Below are 18,850 nucleotides of genomic sequence, written 5' to 3'. Positions count from 1 at the left end.
AAAGAGTAAAAGGTTTAGGAGTGTCCAAAGCAACAGGTTGTGCATTGTTAAAAGGAATGAATGCAATGACCAGCTGAGCAACACCAAAAGGCCTTAAAGACCTCAGAGGACAACTCTAGTGCATGAAGATAGAATTATTTCCATGGTTAAGAAAAAGAAATTCACAACATCTAACTAAAGGAAGAACAGTCCTGAGTCAGAAGTCACATTGTTTTCAAGCTCTGCAATTATGAGTGGAAATAGAGGTTTTACACCAACATACAGTATACTTTAAAAAGTTCAAGGTTGAGATATATTTGTTCGTTCTTTTTCTAATTGCACTGTCATGAGCTTTAACATCTAGTCTGTTAACTGTGCCTGTAGAGTTTGACATGTCGCACTTTTTATTCTTGCAGTTTCTCTGACCTTTGGGTGAATTGACTCTTGGGAATACTGCCAACTGTTTTAGAGCCGTTTTTTTCATAATCTTTCTCACTGTAGAATGATGAACTTCAAATTGGTCCCAGATTACTTTATAATCATTCTCTGATGAATAGCAACAACTGCTCCTTTCACATCATTGCTGAAGTCTAATGCCTGATGTCCTTAATGGCATTGCATCAACACTTGAATGCGTCAGCCAAGCCAATACTTTTATAGAAGTGCTCACACTAATGCTAATGAGGTGAATCAGGTGCATCTGATCATCAGCACCTTGCTGCTAAAAAAATAAATAAATAAAAATTAAATTAAATGAATGTACATTTTTTTAAAAGACAATAAAGGTCAGGCTATACCAGGGGTGTCAAACATAAGTTCCTGGGGCCAGAATCGGCCCGGCAAAGGCTCCGATCTAGCCCACTGGATAACTTTGGAAAATGTGAGGGAAGGCATTAATTTTGGACTTCTAACTATATTTATGTATATGCAATATCTATTACAGCTTTGGATATTCATAAAAAAACTTCCTCATGGCTTATTCCAACTTCCTCATATTACATTAAAGTAATTTTGTAATAGATAATAAAGGAAATGACAGAAAAGTTCATTTTTTCCCCTAAATTCTACCGAAATGTGTGTGTTTTTTTAATGAATCCATAATTTTTAAAAAAAAATGGACATTTTCTGTGATTTAACAAAATCTTTCTTCTGTAATTTTATACATTTATTTCTTACAATTTAACTCCAAAGAGTCATGCTGATGGAGTTCATTTACTTCAGCAGCATTTCTTTATCATGCAGAAAAAGATACGTATGGTTGAACTTCTTTTTCTAATGTTAAAGAGGACATGAAACACTAGACATATAAAGGCTGATTTCCATAGTGGAGCGCTGCTCTCAAAAACTGAAATAGTTTTAAGACTGTCTGTGACACTGGATTTAAGAAGTGCTTAAGTGGTTAAAGTTTAAGATTTGGAGCATGTGTAGCGCCTTCTTATGCCTGTATAAAACATTATGTCACTGGGTGGGTTGGTTGGTTGTTGCAGCTAATAGATTTAAATTAGTTTATGTTAGCTAACTAGTGACAGAATTGTTGTAACGTTTGGGTTAGTACAGAGCATCTATTCAGTTACTGAAGACAAACCTGAAGGCAAATCATCTCAAGGGAGAAGACAGAATTTGTTGATGTCCACGGGTTCTAGACTTCAGGTAGTTATTCACTACAAATTTACATTTATGTTCATTAACATGCACTGTCCTAAATAAATAAATTAAATAAATTAAATTAAACGACTTTCAAGTTAATTCACAACTTTTATAAACCCCTTCAATTAAAGCTGAACAATTGCAGTCTAATTGTATACTTATTATTTGATTAAAAATCCACTGTGTTGACATACAGCAAAAAAACAACAGAAACTTGCTTTTTTCCCATCACATCTATTCTAATCTAATTATCTATTAATTAATCATAATTATATATTAATTAATTAATTAATTAATTCCCAAAGTACACCCAAAATTGACTAAATTAATAACTTAATTAGTAATTTCCTTACTTGCAAACCTCTCTTCATTTCCTCGAGTAATGAATGATGTCAGAAACTATATCCTGGAGCTGTTTCACTTCTTTTACCTTTGTGGGACTTCAAAAACCATCCTGATGCTTGCAGCCTCTTTCATGTGATAACTGCTTGTAATTCTGAACGTCAGTGTTGCTTGTGGGTGGCTTTGATGTAGAACTGAGTAAGGAAACTTCACAGACAACAGATTTGCAGTAGCAGACATTAAACCGTTACAAAGTTTTAGATTTCCTGTTGTCAAGTCTAAGTTTATCAGTTTATACACATGTTATTTATACGTTTAAATTCTGTCCCAGAAAAGCTGCAAAGCCATTGATTTCTTTATATTTATTTGTGACACAAGCAGTTTAATTTACAGACTACTTTTGCATATTACCACTATACACGGCTGCTTCGGTGCCACTTGATCAACAGGTGTCCCTACTAACAACTCTGCAGCCCCAATACTTCCACAGAGGTTCTGTTCATCCATTGTTCATTTTAACTGCCAGGCAAAGTCTACGTTATCTTTATCAACACCAGAAAAAATGAAAAAAACGAATACTTCACATAGATAGATATATTACATATCTTTTATGCAGCTGTTTCTTTAAAGGCTGGCTGCTTCACTTGAGTCAACCCAACTCATTCAGTGTGGCACAAATTAAAGCAAAAACTACTAACAAGGGTATATCACCACATTATCATATATTACAATCAACATTTTATAATCGCTTCCCAACATAAACATCAGTCCGAAAGGCAGCGGGTGGCAGTTGAGAGGTAAGAGTGTAAAAATGTAAAGCAGGAACGCCAAAGGGTTATAAATATACCATATAATTCAAAGCTAAATATTTACATTCATGTTTGAAGTCGTAGCTGAGTGAACAAAATCCTGCTTACATTCTTTCAGTCAGAGGAAAGCACTGATGTATGAGCAGGACTCAAGGTTACTTACATACATTACATATATGTTCTGTTCTTTTTTCAGTCTTTATTTCCTGTTGCTAAAAAAATATATATACATAGGTTACATTCCTTTAGTCAGCTGAGAAGGACAGCTTTGACATTTCATTACCATCAATCTGATCTACTTGTTCTCACACTTAAACATCTCTAAAACTGTTTCAACAACTTGATACATGTTGACCATCTTAAAAATACTACCATTGTCAGGGTTAACCCTACAATCACTAGCAGCACTTGCATGTTTCTTAATTTTTGCAGCCATTATACATTCAGTCCACCTCCCTGCCTGCTTGCTCATGTATCTCGCTTTCTAAGCCAAATTATCTTATTCATCCAGAACAACCTCAAACGTCTCCATTCCTTCCTCCTGTGCCTGTCCCTCCACCCCACTTCCTTCATCTCCCTCTCCATCTGTTTTTATCTGCGCCACTCCCAGTCGGTACAGAGAATCCCTGATCACGACCTCTCCAGGTTGGCAGGCCTTCACAACTTCACTGATCTGCTGGCTCACGATGTCTCGGCTAGTGAGAAAATCCACCAGACGGTTGTACAGGTAATAATAAGCTGTGTTGTTGAAAACTATAGGTTGTTTCAGTGCACGGCTCACAGAAGGAACGGTAGAAGAACTTTCTGTGGAGTCACTCTTCAATGTATCTGACTGTTCTTTATCCGGAGCACTCTTGTCATCTTCCTCGCCCTTCTCCATCTCTATCTCAGCTATCAGGCTAACATAAGGCTCGAGGTCTTTGCAGATGACCATAGAATGATGTTCTGGAGCAGCAGGCTTCTGGGTTTCCCGTGGAGGATGAACCAGCCAGCAGGAGGAAGAGTTGGTGATGGGGTGGACCTGGTGGTTCTCTGCTCCTGAGGACAGGTCAGCACTGTACAGCTGGTCCTGGAGCTCCGCACATGACACGAGCTAAAGAAGACAAAGGACAGTTTGTCTGAGGAAGGCAGCACACTGAGTGTTTAGCTCTTAACTTTTAATTCAAACTGCTATAATAACAGCTTATTCATTGCTTATTTCAATCACACTAAACACTGGAATCACACACCACTGGTTTTTCAAAAGGGTCAGAGAAGCAGCCTTGATTTCTCCCCCACATCTGTTTTGCCAGCTGTGGGTACTGCAGGTCAGTGCAAAGGGCCACCTGACGAGCACAGTCACAAACATAGACTGGAGGCCAGTAGCGAGATGACAGCAGCAGATCAACGTGGTCACGAGCCGTCTCTCCTTTCACCAAGTACTTAGAAGCACACATGACCTGGGCACAGGCATCACAGAGAAAACAATTATACTTTTTAAAGTGTGTAAAATCACTTTTGTGCTTTCGTTTGTTACTTGTTTAAAATACTTTGGTGTGTTTGCAGTGAATGATACTTGCAATTGGACCTTGAAAATGTTAAATCACTACATTAGATGTAATACAAGTTGATCCATTGAATTTATTTGTTTTGACACATCTGGATAACAATGAAAGGGCTGCTGTTTTTACCTTGTGGGGGCAGACTTTGGACAGCTTGCCAGCAGTGAGGTGTGCAGGGGGTTGTGAGGCAGTGGAGAGGCCGCTATGAACGACTGCGTACAAGGAGAACAGAGATGCCAGCAGCTCATTCTAATTCATTCAAATGGAGACAGAAAGCAGGGTTTTATTAATACAAACTCTCACACAAATATGAGAAAATGAACGAATTAAGAAACCAAATTAATGATCAAGAAAAACAGATTTTTGAAGATTTTGCTTCGTAAGTAGTAAATTTAGTTACAGTTACAGTTCTATAATAGAAAAAAAGTGACACACACGTACCTTGGTGGTACCTGGGGCGATGTTTGCCCCACAGCAGTCAAGCACTTTTCTCAACTCGTCCTCAGTGTGATCTTCAATCTTGTCGAGTCTCAGCTGACTGTCGTGAATGAGGCGTACCAAAACCGATGGATCTCCTGAAGAACATGATGAACACTGCTGTCTTAAAATATGGCTACATCCCTACTCCAATGTGTTTTCATCTTAAAGCAAGTTAACATATATTTCTTTTACCTGTCAGATCCACATCACTCCAACATTTTAAAACATAAACTTTTGCAAATGCTGCCTGAGACTTTCCGAAATGATGATGCAGACAACCTTGTTGTCTACTCAGTGATATACAGTCACTAGTCACTTTATTAGATACATTTTCCTAGTACAGGGTTGGACTTTACTGTCCAAACGGCGACAGATTCAACAAAGCGCTGGAAACATTCCTCAGGGATTTAAGTCCATACTAACATGACAGGATCGCACAGTTGCTGCACATAAATGATGTGACTCTCCGGTTCCACCACATCCCAGAGGTGCTCTACCACACTGAGATCTTTCGACTGCAGAGGCCATTTGAGTGCAGTGAACTCACTGTCATGTTCAATAAAGATGTTTAAGATGATTTGAGCTTTGTGAAATGGTGTGCTATACATCAGAAGATGGGTACACTGGATGGATCCATGCTTCCATGCTGTATATTCCAGATTCTCACCCTAACATCTCAATGTGGCAGCAAAAATCGAGACTCATCAGACCAGTCTTCTGTTGTCCAATTGTAACCTTGGTTTCCTGTTGTTAACTAACAGGCGTGACAACTATGTGCTCTTTTACTAAGGTGGCCCATCTGCTTCAAGGTTCAGCATGCTGTGCATTCAGAGATGCTCTTCTGCATACCTTGGTTGTAAATTAGTGGCTTTTTAAGTCACTGTTGCCTTCCTATGATTTCAAAGCAGTGAAACCATTCTCCTCTGTCCTCTGGCATTAACAAGGAATTATCACCCAGAGAATTGCTGTGAGCTGGATTTTTCCTCTTCTTCAAATTATTCTCTCTAAACCATCTCTGTAAGATGCTGTTGTTTGGGAAAATCCCAGTACATCACCAGTTTGTAAAATACTCAGACCACCCCACGTGGCAACAATGCCCCATAAAAAGTCACTTAAATCATAATTCTAATGATGTGTTTGAACTTCAGCAGGTTGTCTTGGCCACGTCTACATGCTTAAATGCATCAAGTTGCTATCATATGATTGGTTTAGACATTTGTATTAATGACCAGTTGAATCAGTATATCTAATAAAGCGGCCAGTGAGGGTATATTAAGCTCAAATATTATGGCTAGGCCACCTGTGAGATTTCATAGTTTTGCTTTTTCATTGCAATGACTTCTTCTAGCAGTGGATACTGCTCTAATACCTGTTACCTGTTCTCCCGCCGCCCCTGTGGTTCAGTAACATTTCCATGTTATCACCAGTCTGAGTAAAGAAATCCCTAACCTCACTTTTAGTATTTCTTTAATCCTCCGTTTCCTGTTTACAGCATCTCACGCACACACACTGCACGTGAATGGTCATGTGACATGTGTTCACTACAAAACTGTTTTTTTTTTCTTTTTAAACACTATTATGCATTTATGTTCTTTTAGTCTTAAAAATCTCTATTATACTTGCTTGATTATAGTACTTAATTAATCACTGGAACATCGGTCACCATTTAATAAAAATGATTTATGCATGCAGAGATGAAAATCAGCAGTAATTTACAGTAAGAACATACCCGAGGACTGTTCAGGGTGTGGCAGGACCTTGTCCTTCTCTGTGTTGATAACACTGGGGCTCCTCATCAAAGGGGGAATGAAGGGAGCAATTATGGAAGCATCTACCCGTGTGATAGGGATGTCTGTGGGGAAAGCTGCTTGCTCAATAGCCTCACTCTCCATGGTCAGCCAGAAGTCATCCACATGTACCTCATCTGACACTGAAAACTCAGGCCAGGTAAACTGCAGCGAGGTCACAAGAGGACACAACAAAAGAGCACACAGTCAAACACATATCCAAACAAAGCAGCCATTGCTAAAATGAAAATTATGTGGCATTAATGACAGTTTTTATCACCAAACTCTTACTTCTACATTCTTGAGCTCCAGGACATTGTTTGTGTGTCTCTGTGCAATTTCTATCTTTGGAGCAACGCCGCAAATGCCACAGATCATATCGTTGTAATCTCGTACAGTAAGACACTCAAAGGCCCAGAAGCCGCTCAGGAGAAGATCTTGAATTTGAGATGATTCATCTGGATTAAGAGAATGGACTGGGGGCCAAAAGCAAAAGGAGAAAACAGATTGTCAAAGCCATTTTTTTAAAAAGCAGACCGTTACAAAGTAGCAGAAGCAATGAATGCTGAGTGTAATACAGGATTTTACCAGGATGACTGGGGACGTGGTCTAATATAGTCTTGGCTGCCTGAGAGGGCGACTGGCCTAGTTTGATGCTGGCCCTGATCTTCAGAAAGAGGTCAATGCTCACCAGCAGTCTGTTCCCAATGTTGAACAGACCTGTTAGAATAAAGAAAGATTCATCAACTCGATTCCAGAGAATATGGCTACAGGCCAAACCACACCTTATAAAAAAGCTTCCTCAGTAAGAGCTGTTTATATCCACTCAATGCTGTTGGCATGACTACACAAGGGAAATATTGTTTCTCCATGGTCAGCCAGAAGTCATCAGCATGTACCCCATCTGACACTTTGACCATAACGAGGCAGGTTGAAACGTTAACCCGTCCTCCATTATTAAAGGTTAGTATGGAGCTAAAAGACGATGACAACAGTTTTTGAAAATACTGATAGATTTGCATTCACTGGAATCTTATATGCTATATAAAAGGCTTTTAACCAATCAGTGAAATAATGACTGCAACTGGTAAATGCAACATTTTACTGCAGAAGCTGACCTTTAAGAGCAGTTTTCGGAGATGAGCTATTCCAGGGCAGGTACATTTGAACAAGCACCAATTTCTTTTTTGAAAAAGGAGCGACTGATGAGTAGCAAGGCTAAAAGTAGTGGACTGCTGTCTTTTCTAACATTTTAAGCGAACAGAAACACAGCACCCTTCTTAGTTTTACTGTTTTGGTCTCACAGAGCCACAGTTACTCATAATAACATTGCTGTTTTGGTAACACTGGAATTTCCATCACAACTGAAGACTTTGCCAACTTATTTTCTGTCCAGTGGATCACAGAAGCACAATGTACTAAAAACTGGATAAGTCACATTGGGAGCATGAGCCTATAAATGTACAGATGTTGTCAGAAGTTTACATACAGCCATCAAGGGCATAAATGTCATGGTAGTTTGGGGTTTTGTTGATTTTTTTAGCTGTTTTTCAGGGTGTAATGATTGTGCAGCGTACATCTTTAACGACTTTAGAAAACAAGAACTGGTGCATAGGATTGAAGTTATTTTTAATTTTCTCTAATCCACACAGAGTCAAAAGTTTTAAGCATTTTAAGCATAAGGCTAGTTCATAAATTTTAAAAAAGGTTCAGGCTGGGGCTTTAGGTATACCACTCCAGAAGTCTAATGTCAGCTTGTTTTATCCTTTCAAAACCAGTTTTGATGTTGTTTGGGATCACCAGCGAGAATTTAATAGGCTTTGGCCTCATCACGTTAAAAAACACAGTAGAACCCCAGCACCACTTATTAAAAGATTTAGATGAGTCTGTGTATGTTTTTGATCTTGTGTGGATTAGAGAAAATCCAGAATAAATTCAGACCTAATACTTCTTCGAAAAAGAACAGTTCAAATAAATAATTAAAATTACCATGGCATTAATGCCTATGATAACTGAATGTATATTTCTGATCATTACTATATATGTGCCAGCTTGTGCCTACTAAGAGCTTCTGCAGACAAAAGGTAGCCAGTCTCCCGAGGAATCTTTATTTAAATCAAACAAATCCCATAATTATATGTGCAATACACCTTCAATTGGCTCTGCTTACCTGGATGAAGGTCAGTGAAGCTGTGCAGGGCCAGACACTGAACATTGAGACAAACCTTGAGCTGCAGAGAGACTGTCTGCATCAGAGTTTCAGTGAGCAGCCAGCAGTTCTCCTGTCCTGCAACAGTGCTAAAATGTACAGATACAGATAATGTAAGATACCAGGTATGATAATAATAACTTTGTTTAGCATTTTTCAAAACACAGAATTACAAAATGCTTAACAGTTTGAATAAGAGCAACAGAGTGACGATAACTACACAGAAACAAAATCAACCATATACGGTCAGACACTCATTCCAACATACACGCAAATAGCTGCAAATTATAGTCAAAGTCAAAGGGGAAAAGATTAAGGGAAAGCTAACCTATAAAAATGGCTTTTCAGCAGTTAAAACCAGTAACATTCAGTTGACCTGATGAGTGTGGAAGGCTAATCCACAGTTCAGGTGCAACAACCTCAAAAGAACAATCACATCTATTTTTAAAACCAGAGTGAGGGACAGTTAGGAGACCCTGGTTCGAGGATCGGAGAGGCCGGCTGCAGTGATGAGGTTTCAGAAGCTCTGCTATTTAAGCAGAGGCCAGAATTTTAAAGTGGATTCTGAAATTCACTGAAAGCCAATGAAGGGATCAGAGAATAGGTGTAATATGTGACTGCTGACTAGTTTTTGTAAGCAGCCTTACTGCTGTGTTCTGCCGTAAGTGGGGTTAGGTATGGAGGACTGAGAGAGACACGTGAAAAGTGAACTGCAATAATCAAGGTGGGAGAATATTAAAGTTTTAAAAACTAATCTTGTCATGCATCTTCTTACCTCTGATCACCTTTGAAGAGAGGGTAGTTACACAGGCCACAGTGAGTAGCTGCTGACTCGTAGTACTGAGGCCACCTAGACTGAAGCATAGTCTCTGCCTCAGTGCTGTTTTCCTGCTCCTGGTCAGCCATTTGAACAAAGACAATCTGGAAAGTGTTGAGCTCCTGGATGAGGGTTAATGTTTCCTGAAGCTCAGTCTCACTCTCAGGAATCTGCAAAGAGGTGCGCAGCAGCTGCACCGTATTTTGACGCTGGATGTCTTTTTGGGCAGGACTAAGGGGATTGTATGGATACAGCAGAGTCTCAGACTGAAAAGGGGAAATTAAGAAATCAATGGAGACAAATGGGTCTGTATTGAAAAATACAAAAAATTTGGTTTTAAAGTAAAAGTAAAGCATTTAATACATTTGTGTTCAGAAGTTGCTAAAAGTTTCTGCAATGATTATAGTGAAGACAAGTAAACGAAAGTGTTACAGCTGTAACAGAAAATAGAATCAATGCATTCTAAAGGATCCCAGCTACTGCTACGCTTCATGAAATAATCAGCAAAAGATCAAAGAAACAGCTGGAAACTGATCTTACAGCACCTGCACTTTGGAGAAAAATTGGAGGAAGGAATGTTTTGTATACCTTTGTTGCCTTGGCATTCTTCTGGGTCAGCTTGCAGCCACATTTCGGGCACACTGCAGGTTTGTGCCTGTTCTTATAAATATAGTCGCAAGATGGGTTCTTACACCGACCCCTGCCTCGTGCTGTGGACAGTCCCAAATCCTTAAAGAATAAAGAAGTAATAAATTAGCCAGATATCAACAAACAAGCAACATAGAGGGACAAAAGTACAGGTTTGTACACAATTACAGCAGAATAAACTGCAAGGAAGATACTCACAAAGCTGGAAACTGTTTGCTGTTTGAAAGGCACAACTGACAGGATATTCACTCTCCTGTCAGTCAGAGAAGACGTGGGCTGGCTTCTGTCCGCTGGGCCCGGAAAATCCTATGGAAATCCATGCAGACAGTTAGAAAGAAGGATTAAATCTGCTGTTTTGCAGTTCTGTGTGAGGGTTTTCTGTCTGTATGTAACTGTATGTATGTGTTAACCTGGTTAGCTGTGGTTGTTGGGACAGCCTGGCCGAGCTGCTTTAAAGTGCTGGGTTTGAGACCTGAGAAACTCTCTGGTGGCACTGTGGTTAAAAAAAAACCCACATCAACTGAGAGCTAAAACCTCAGAAAATACAGCCATATCTAGACACTTCATGATAAAATTGGTCTGCATGTGTCAAGAATAAGTACAGAGCAAACCTAATAAAATCAGACAGAAGCCACAAATGTGGAAATTGCACAGAATAAAGAATAATTAGAAATACAGTCAAATGAACATTACCAGTCGGTGAATTATTGTTGTGTGAATACTGAAATTTCTCTTTGTCAGGTGGAACAGTTATGATCTGAAACACAGCACGACCTAAAAGACAAACACATATGTTGACGCTGTGAGAGCCCGATTAAACACAGGCACCAAAACATTACTGCTGGGTCTGTTTCATTTCACCTGTGTTGTAGCAGGCAGGGAGGATGGGCCTCACAGGCCTCTTCTGCACAGTGGTACTGCTCTTTTCCTGGCCTTGGATTGAGGCACTTTTAGGATTGTCTTTCACTTGTCTATAAATGAAAAAGTAAGTATGTCAAGTCAGATACAGCCTACAGAGGGCACTAGGCAGCTGTTTTAACAGCACAAAGAGGAAGTGAGTATAATTCAACTTCATCCACATTTTCAAAATGGCCTTTGTTCCACACATTTTTGGCAGTTCTTGTTATTAAGGGAGGTACAGTAAGTGAAAAGAGGAAAAACAAGATAAGTGTGCATTTTTCAAAATAAACAAATCCACTAATGTACATATAGTGCTGTGAAAAAGCATTGAGCCACCTCGAATTTCTTGACATTTGGTAGGAAAATGACAAATACGGGCATACATATACAAATATACAAATAAAGGTATATTCAATTAATTTCAGTGCATTTTTATGCTTCAATATTCTAATATTATTGTTATATGGCTTAACAAATATTTTTTAAAAATCCTCTAAAAATGGTCAGGTACACAATTGGCCTTTAAAGTGAGTTAAAGAAAAATGTTGATAGTCCTTCAGAAAGCCCTAAGAATTAATACTCAAAATGACTTTGAACATTAAAAGAAAGTATTGAAGAAAAATGTAAATATAAATGACAGACTACAAGAAGCAATCTCAAGACTTTTGCATTGTACTTTTCATACTGCATGCCTTCTGCAGCTAAAGCATAAAAGCTTCCATCTGTAAATAACCACCACTTAAACCATGTAATCAACTTGCTTCTTTAAAAGACCGAACACACTTAATATCTGATTTAATGGCCTTGTGAACTCTCAGACAGTAATAATCTGCAGAATTGACACGCACCTTGTTTGAGCCGGTTGTTTGGTGCTGCTGCCCTCTTGTGGCACTCCAGCTGAACGAGCACTCTGCTTTCTGGTGCACCTCAGAACTTGGCCTTCTTTGTTGCCTGCAGTAGTATTTATTTTGCTGACAGCAGCGGCCACCTTCTGAGTTGTTGGTTGTGTGGTCTGACAGCTTTTATTAGCTTTGTTTTGTTGCTTCTTGTGTGGCTTTTTTGCCTATTAAGAAAATTGCAGCCAAAACTAACTGATTAGAACCACAAGTAAATAGTGAATTTACTTTAATGTATTTTTTCTTAGGTTGCATTAACACTTACAGCAGGTATCCATTTACCACCCAAGTGGCTCCCGCACTCGGGGCATGTTGGTGGCTTGTGGCGGGTAACGTAGATAAATGAACAGCCAGGATTCAGACACCTCCCTCGACCTCTCCGAGTATATGTCTTCACAGACTGACGAGAAGAGGAAAATATGTAACTTCAGGTCTTTCAAGTCCTTCAAATTAAATTTATACTATTCCAGATACAAGATTTTTCTTTATTTGACAAATATGCATGCTTACCATTTTATATGAAGGTTTTGCACTTTGCTCTATGCTGGCTCCAACAGGGACCATCACCACCGGGCCCACAGAGCTCACAGCTGCCAAAGACTTGGGCTCCAGCAGCTTCTAGGGTAAGGCAAGAAGTAAGCAAAGTACATGTGCTGTTATTAAAATTAGGTTATTATATAAGTTAATGAATATCAGTCTACAACCTGGCAGAAGATGGAGGACATTTAGGTCGTACCTGGGTGGGTATGATGGCCACCACCTGTGTGGTGTCCCCCTGTGTCTGCTGCACCATCGCTGCACTGTAACTACTACTGCCAGCTCTTGCCTCATTTCCTTTCAGTATGACCCCATTTGCTGCAAAGTCACCAGAGCCCTGTGAGACACTGGAGTCTCCAGAAGCTGTTGCTTTGGGTGAGACAGAGGAGGAGGAAGAGGCGGGTGGAATTCCTTGGAGGGCAGGAGACACTACCGCTGTTTCCCCTGTTATTTCATCAACAACAATGGGGTGTTCAGAGAGTTCAACCTCACCAGCCAACCCTAGAGGTGTCAACCGGGTTTCCTGAATAAGGGAGACTGAGGGCAAGCCACTTTCAGATGGATTCTCCGTAGACTCAATGCTGAGCTCTGATTGAGAGCTTCCCGGCAGGAGACTTGAGGAGCAGCCTTTGGACAATACAAAGTAACTGGTTCTGGGTAGGATTTTGCGGAAGCCTGGCAGATCTTTAGAGGGACTAAGAGATGACTGAGGAAAAAGCACAATAGAGAAAGTTTTTATGGCCAAAAGAATTCATGACAAAGGAAATAAATTAATCTCACTGGAGGAAGGGCTTTTTAATCACTGTCTACCAGTGGCAATGTTTTTAAAAAGACTTGGGTTGACTTTGTGGAATAATGATTAATTTACTACTAGAGATTGTACTAGCACAGTATTTATTATGATAAAAATACTTATTACTGTCAACTTACAGGTACTAACAGGTACTAAAAGTGAGTCTGAAAGAGAACAGAAATCTGTAGATTGTGATTTTTCATTAAAAAAAAACAATTTGTTAATAAAGATTTGTCACTCACATGATGCCAGCTGTGTTTGTCACAGACAAGTATCTTTGTGCACTGACTCCAAGTGAGAAGCCACAGGAAGTGGTAAATGTTTTTCACTTATAACCACAAAAGTGTTTATGATGATATTCTCTCATATCTATTGATATGATGTGATTGGCTGCAGTGATGGGGCCCTCCTATTATATTTATAAAATCATATTATACGATCATAGTAAGTCGTCACCTTGGAAATGACTTGTATGCTTCTAAGGATGGCTGCATGTCCACATATAACAAAAGTAAGGTTATATACCTGAGTTTATGAAGGCTGCAGACAGTTTTCAATGTTCTGACACTATTGTTCACTATGTAGGAATGTATACACACTTTGAAATATAGTCAAACACTGTTGAGGAAGGTCTTAAATGTAAATTAAATCTCTTTTTTTTCCATTTATTGAACTAAGTCTGATCAGCTCTTCTGTAAATGGGCAAAAGACTCAGGAGGTTCAATTCAAAGGTTCAGGGTTAGACCTAGAACAGGTCTCTGAACACGAATAACAGTATTTTTCTAATTTATTTGTAACAGACTGATATTGCCAGGTGAAAGTGCACCAGTTTTGAATTCTAGCATAAGTGTTTAAGAAGGTTTAATCTACAGATTAATGGATTTAAATAATATGGTCTTTCAGCTAATCCGATATGCTGGTTTGTTTTCATTAAAAAAAAGTTGAGACTGCAGCTTACTGTATCTATGCCCTCCTTCTCCAACTTGGCTTTTTCCAGGTAGTAGCTTTTCTCAGCTACGCTGAGTCGTTTCCAGCTCTCACTGATACGCTTGTTGATCTCAGACTGTGGCATATTAGAGACTCCGAGTTGCATAATCTGGTGAACATCAAAGTAGTATAGCAGATAGGCAGACCTAAGGGAGACAACACATTCCAAGTCTACAATTAGAACATGATATTTTTTAAGACATTTTTAATGCTTTGAAGCTCAGCCAGTGATGAAAGAAGGGTTGAAAACCATTTTATTCATGTTACCTAGGCTTCTTAGGTTTCTCCACACTGTCATCTTGAGGTTTGCTCTTCCTCTTTTTAAAGGATGTCACCTCCATTTGGCTGTAGGCACTCTCCACCTCTTCTGTCACTTTAACAACCTCAAAAAGCTCCACTTTGTCCATGTTTCCAACGATCTAGGACAAAAATGACACACAGCAGGGGATCCATGTTTGAACTGTCAAGAAGATGGAATTTATTGCAGGGGTGTTGTGTCAAAGCGTACCCATCTCCACTTCACTTCAAAAAGGGAAGCATCAAAAATAGAATCTAAATGGATAGAATGCATTTAGACTTTATTTAACCAAGTAAAGGTCTCAGTGAGAATAAAGATATCTTATTTGGTAGTTAACTTGCAAAGAGAGCAGTAAATATAGTTGTAAATAAAAACACAAACAATAAGAACAGACAAAAACACACATTAGAGTGAATACAATATCTCGTTCACATGCAGTAAATTCTAAAGCTCAAAATGAAAACAATTTGCAAATTTGTTTTTATGAAATTGTTTGCACATCTTAGCTATTTCATGCCTAATAACACAAATCAAATCAAATCACTTTTATTGTCACATCACACGTGCAGGTACACTGGTACAGTACATGCGAGTGAAATTCTTGTGTGCGAGCTTCACAAGCAACAAAGTTGTGTAAAAATACAATAACGTAAAACAAGCAAAATATAAGAATGGCTAAATCTGAGAGTAATAAATATATGTACAATATATAAGAGTGTATGCATTACTGGATGTGTATACTGAATATGTTTTTCTACGTGTGTGCAATAACATGCAACTAAGACACAAATCAATAGCGGGCACAATGTTTGAACACTATGACAATTTTACAGAGTAACTGCTGTGCTTTTGACATAAAGTTTATTTCATCTCCTTTCCTCGGGTGATGAGAGGTAAGCAGAGGTGCTCATAAAGGCTATAACTAATAAAAAATAATAGTAATAAAAGTACGGGAGTGTGACCAAAGGTTATTATTTGAATATATCGCTGCAAAAATGCCATGCACTATCATCCACATTGCTCAGGGAGAGAGACACTAAACCAAACAAACATGTAAAAACCACCGCTCCTTCCTCGTTTTAAAGGTAGGTTTAATGGCGTGTGTTAATACTGCCCGCACGGTCAGTCAGTTATCCAATGAAATGCCTTCTTATTGAAGTCTTACCTACGACGGCCCAAGGTACTACAAACTACTCTGAACAACGTTTAGAAGTCGCCGAAAAGGTCCGTGCATTGTGTTATTATGCTAAGGAATGCTACGAGTTGCCTGTTCTTTACATTAGATCAAGAATTTGACGATGCCAGTAAAGCTGTAAAGTAGCCTCGTTGCTAGTCGTCTCATGAAAAAAAGATGGCGGTTTGTTGCCATGGTCATTAACCAATCACATGCCAGAATGTATACATTAAACCAATCACGTAAGACGTTTTTGCCACGTGAAAGTGCAGTGTGCGTCCTACGGAGTAGTGCTTGTGGACACAAGCAAGCGCAATTGTTTTCCGGTTAAATGCCTCTAGAGGGGCTACAGTAGAATAACAGGGTAGAGAGTTAGAGGCTGTGAGTGGGATACATAAATGGGACCTATTTAAATATTAAATATTCCCCATAAATCCCAAAGCCAAAGAAATGCATTTAAAAGTTTAAATGACGTGCATCCTGACAATGATCTTCATAACTGTGCACGACAGCGACATGGAAGTGAAACTCCAAACTTCTTCTTTTTTTCACCGTACTTTCTCATACGCCTTCAAACAGCAGCAAATTTCCATTTGTATAACAAACGTATTACAAAGCATTGATTTCCAGGCTATACTAATCGAGTGACAATCGACCGGACAAACAGCTGCAGCACAGACTTATGAGCCGAATGCCGATTAACACCGAGCAAAAATGGCGGATGACAAGGTTAGTGAGAGAGTGTGGTCAGGCTTAATATGTTTTATGTTTATGTTGTGCGCTTCATCGTATGTTAGCGACTTCTAGGACAATAAAATATATTTTTCTGTTAACAGCGTTTATTTTGGCGTTTATTTTAACAGGGTAGGGATCACTTTTACATGAAATTATTCGGCTTTAGTTGTGCCGCTTGTAGCTGAGATAACTTGGACAGAAGTGTGGAGTTTGGTGAAAGAATCAGATGTGCTCTTCGTAAGACCGCTGTAGGCAAGTTTAGGCTGTCACCTGTCCTCGGGTAGATTAATTTTGAACTATCATATCGTTTCTAATGGGAATTTGATTAACTGCTTTCATTACAGGATCCTCTGAAACAGTTAAGAGATCTAACACAGCTCAAAAATCAGCTGGAGGAGATCCAGAGACGAGTGGAGAACGAAGTATCCGCAGGAATTCCCCAGGTAAGTTATTACAGGTGTTCCAGATAAGTGGTAACTACCTTGAAGCACGTTCTCCTCGTCTAATCTTACTGTAGGAATATACAGTCGGTGGCCACTTTATTAGGTATATGATGCTATTACCGAGTTGGATCCTTTCTGTCTCCATTCTTTATGGCACAGATTAAACAAGCTGCTGGAAACATTACTGATAGATTTTTTTCCCCATCTTGACATGTAAGCATCAGATTTGTTGATCAAATGTCACACCACATCCCAAAGGTGCTCTATTGCATTGAGATCTGCTGACATTTGAGTGGTGTGAACTCATTGTCACATTCAAGAAACCAGTTTGACATGATTTGAGCTTTGTGACATCAGGTTTGAGATACTTTGTCTACCTGTAGGTAGATTTTGTCTCTAATCTTAAGTCACCAATTCCCCCCATTTTCATCACAGACAAAACAGATAAGCATAGTTCAAAATACCAAAAACAAAACTAACAATAATTTTGAGCTTTGTGTAATGCACATGTTCTGCTGGAAGCCAATCAGACTGCACACTCATGCTCTTCTGCATATCTTTGTAGTAACAAATGCTCAGAAGGGCGGCGGCGGCTCCCGGGCCTGGCAGATCCCAATGTACTAAATAGAAGTGAAGAAGTTAAAGAATTGAAAAGGGGAGGGAGGGTGGGGCACGTAAACGAGAATGAACAGCTTGTAGGACTGGGGGAACCTAAATAGGTGAGAACCAGAAGGAGCGTGTATGGAGGCGTGGTCCCGCTTCTGAAATTCCGATACTTAATCTCCAAGACAAGCTCGCCTGGCACCAACAATCATGCCACATTCAAAGTCACTTAAAATCATCTTTCTTCCTTACCCTGATGCTCCGTTTGAACTTCAGCATCTTGTCTTCACGATGTCTATATGGCTAAATGCACTGAGTTGCTGCCATGTGATTGGCTGACTGGATATTTGTGTTCATGAGCAGTTGAATGGGTATACCTAATAAAGTGACCGGAGAGTGTATATGATTGTAAATGTACAGCATTTCCGTTAGCAGTTGTATTACGACTGATGAATAAAAGTGAATACTGGTCACAAGTTCACTCACACTAACGGAAGCTAAATTGTGATTGTAATCTATACAGAATATATTTTACCATTAATGAAGTATCTTCATTTGTGTATATTGTTTTGCCTTGTAGGGTGGTTCAGTGTTGGGATCGCCATTTTTGAAAGGCTTTTTGGCCGGTTATGTGGTGGCCAGACTACGTTCATCTGCCTTCCTGGGAGTACTGCTGGGAACAGTCACTGGCATGTATGCAGCGCAGAACTATCAAGTGCCCAACATTGAAAGGACCTTTAAGGAGTACATGAACAACTTGAAGAAAGGACCAAAGTAATCTAGGGTGACTGTTTGTCACTCTAAAGAAGTACTATTCTTGGAGCTCCCGGCTCGTTATAGATCAGGACTTTTGCGTAGACTGGATTATGGATGTAAACATTTAACTCAAATTTTACTGGGGACTGAATTCTTGCTTCTTCTTTTTTTTTTTTCTTGCATTTTTGTTGTGAGGGAAGTTACATGCTACTGTTCCACTTGTATCTGTCCAGTGTTAACTCTGACCTTGGCCCTTTAGATTTCATGACCTGTCTTAGTTTTGTTCCAGCTGTTTACACCTGTCAGATTTTGAAGTAGTCATATAAAAAAAATTGAAAATATTTCCTACATCTTAATTGTTCAGCTAAAACACTTAGCTACATAGAGAAATATCTATCTATTGTACAATTACCATTTAAATGGCTGTAATTTGTTGCTTGTCATTTCAAAGTAACCTTAAGTGGAGTGG

General features: G+C 39.2%; 2 protein-coding genes across 5 annotated transcripts; one reads left to right on the top strand and one right to left on the bottom strand.

Annotated features, from left to right (window-relative positions):
• Positions 1 to 2,315: 2,315 nt before the first annotated feature.
• On the bottom strand, positions 2,316 to 15,973 carry hmgxb3 (HMG box domain containing 3). Of its 3 annotated transcripts, XM_039617548.1 has the most exons (22): positions 15,836 to 15,967; positions 14,881 to 14,924; positions 14,640 to 14,791; positions 14,344 to 14,518; positions 12,792 to 13,298; positions 12,566 to 12,673; positions 12,321 to 12,455; positions 12,008 to 12,222; positions 11,121 to 11,230; positions 10,953 to 11,033; positions 10,670 to 10,752; positions 10,458 to 10,565; positions 10,200 to 10,340; positions 9,570 to 9,877; positions 8,756 to 8,883; positions 7,174 to 7,305; positions 6,877 to 7,061; positions 6,528 to 6,750; positions 4,760 to 4,893; positions 4,448 to 4,567; positions 4,007 to 4,216; positions 2,316 to 3,870 (listed from the first exon to the last, which is right to left on the bottom strand). In XM_039617548.1, the coding sequence occupies exons 3-22, from the start codon at positions 14,777 to 14,779 to the stop codon at positions 3,277 to 3,279; spliced, it is 3,837 nt and encodes a 1,278-aa protein (XP_039473482.1). In that variant the 5' UTR covers positions 14,780 to 14,791; positions 14,881 to 14,924; positions 15,836 to 15,967; the 3' UTR covers positions 2,316 to 3,276. The 3 variants fall into 3 exon arrangements, with proteins under 3 accessions (XP_039473482.1, XP_031606890.1, XP_039473487.1); XM_031751030.2 differs by lacking the exon at positions 14,881 to 14,924 and having other exon boundaries at positions 15,836 to 15,973; XM_039617553.1 differs by lacking the exon at positions 14,881 to 14,924 and having other exon boundaries at positions 12,566 to 12,670; positions 15,836 to 15,973.
• Positions 15,880 to 18,441, top strand: LOC116329105 (SLC35A4 upstream open reading frame protein). Of its 2 annotated transcripts, XM_039617580.1 has the most exons (4): positions 15,880 to 15,894; positions 16,475 to 16,573; positions 16,924 to 17,022; positions 18,206 to 18,441. In XM_039617580.1, exons 2-4 carry the CDS (start codon positions 16,559 to 16,561, stop codon positions 18,401 to 18,403), a joined length of 312 nt encoding a protein of 103 aa, XP_039473514.1. In that variant the 5' UTR covers positions 15,880 to 15,894; positions 16,475 to 16,558; the 3' UTR covers positions 18,404 to 18,441. The 2 variants fall into 2 exon arrangements, with proteins under 2 accessions (XP_039473514.1, XP_031606908.1); XM_031751048.2 differs by lacking the exon at positions 15,880 to 15,894 and having other exon boundaries at positions 16,172 to 16,573.
• Positions 18,442 to 18,850: the final 409 nt, after the last annotated feature.

This window comes from Oreochromis aureus, linkage group 2, assembly GCF_013358895.1.
Source record: "Oreochromis aureus strain Israel breed Guangdong linkage group 2, ZZ_aureus, whole genome shotgun sequence".
NCBI lineage: Eukaryota > Metazoa > Chordata > Actinopteri > Cichliformes > Cichlidae > Oreochromis > Oreochromis aureus.
Note: the sequence above shows the minus strand (reverse complement) of the source record. Positions and strands in the feature narration are given on the sequence as shown.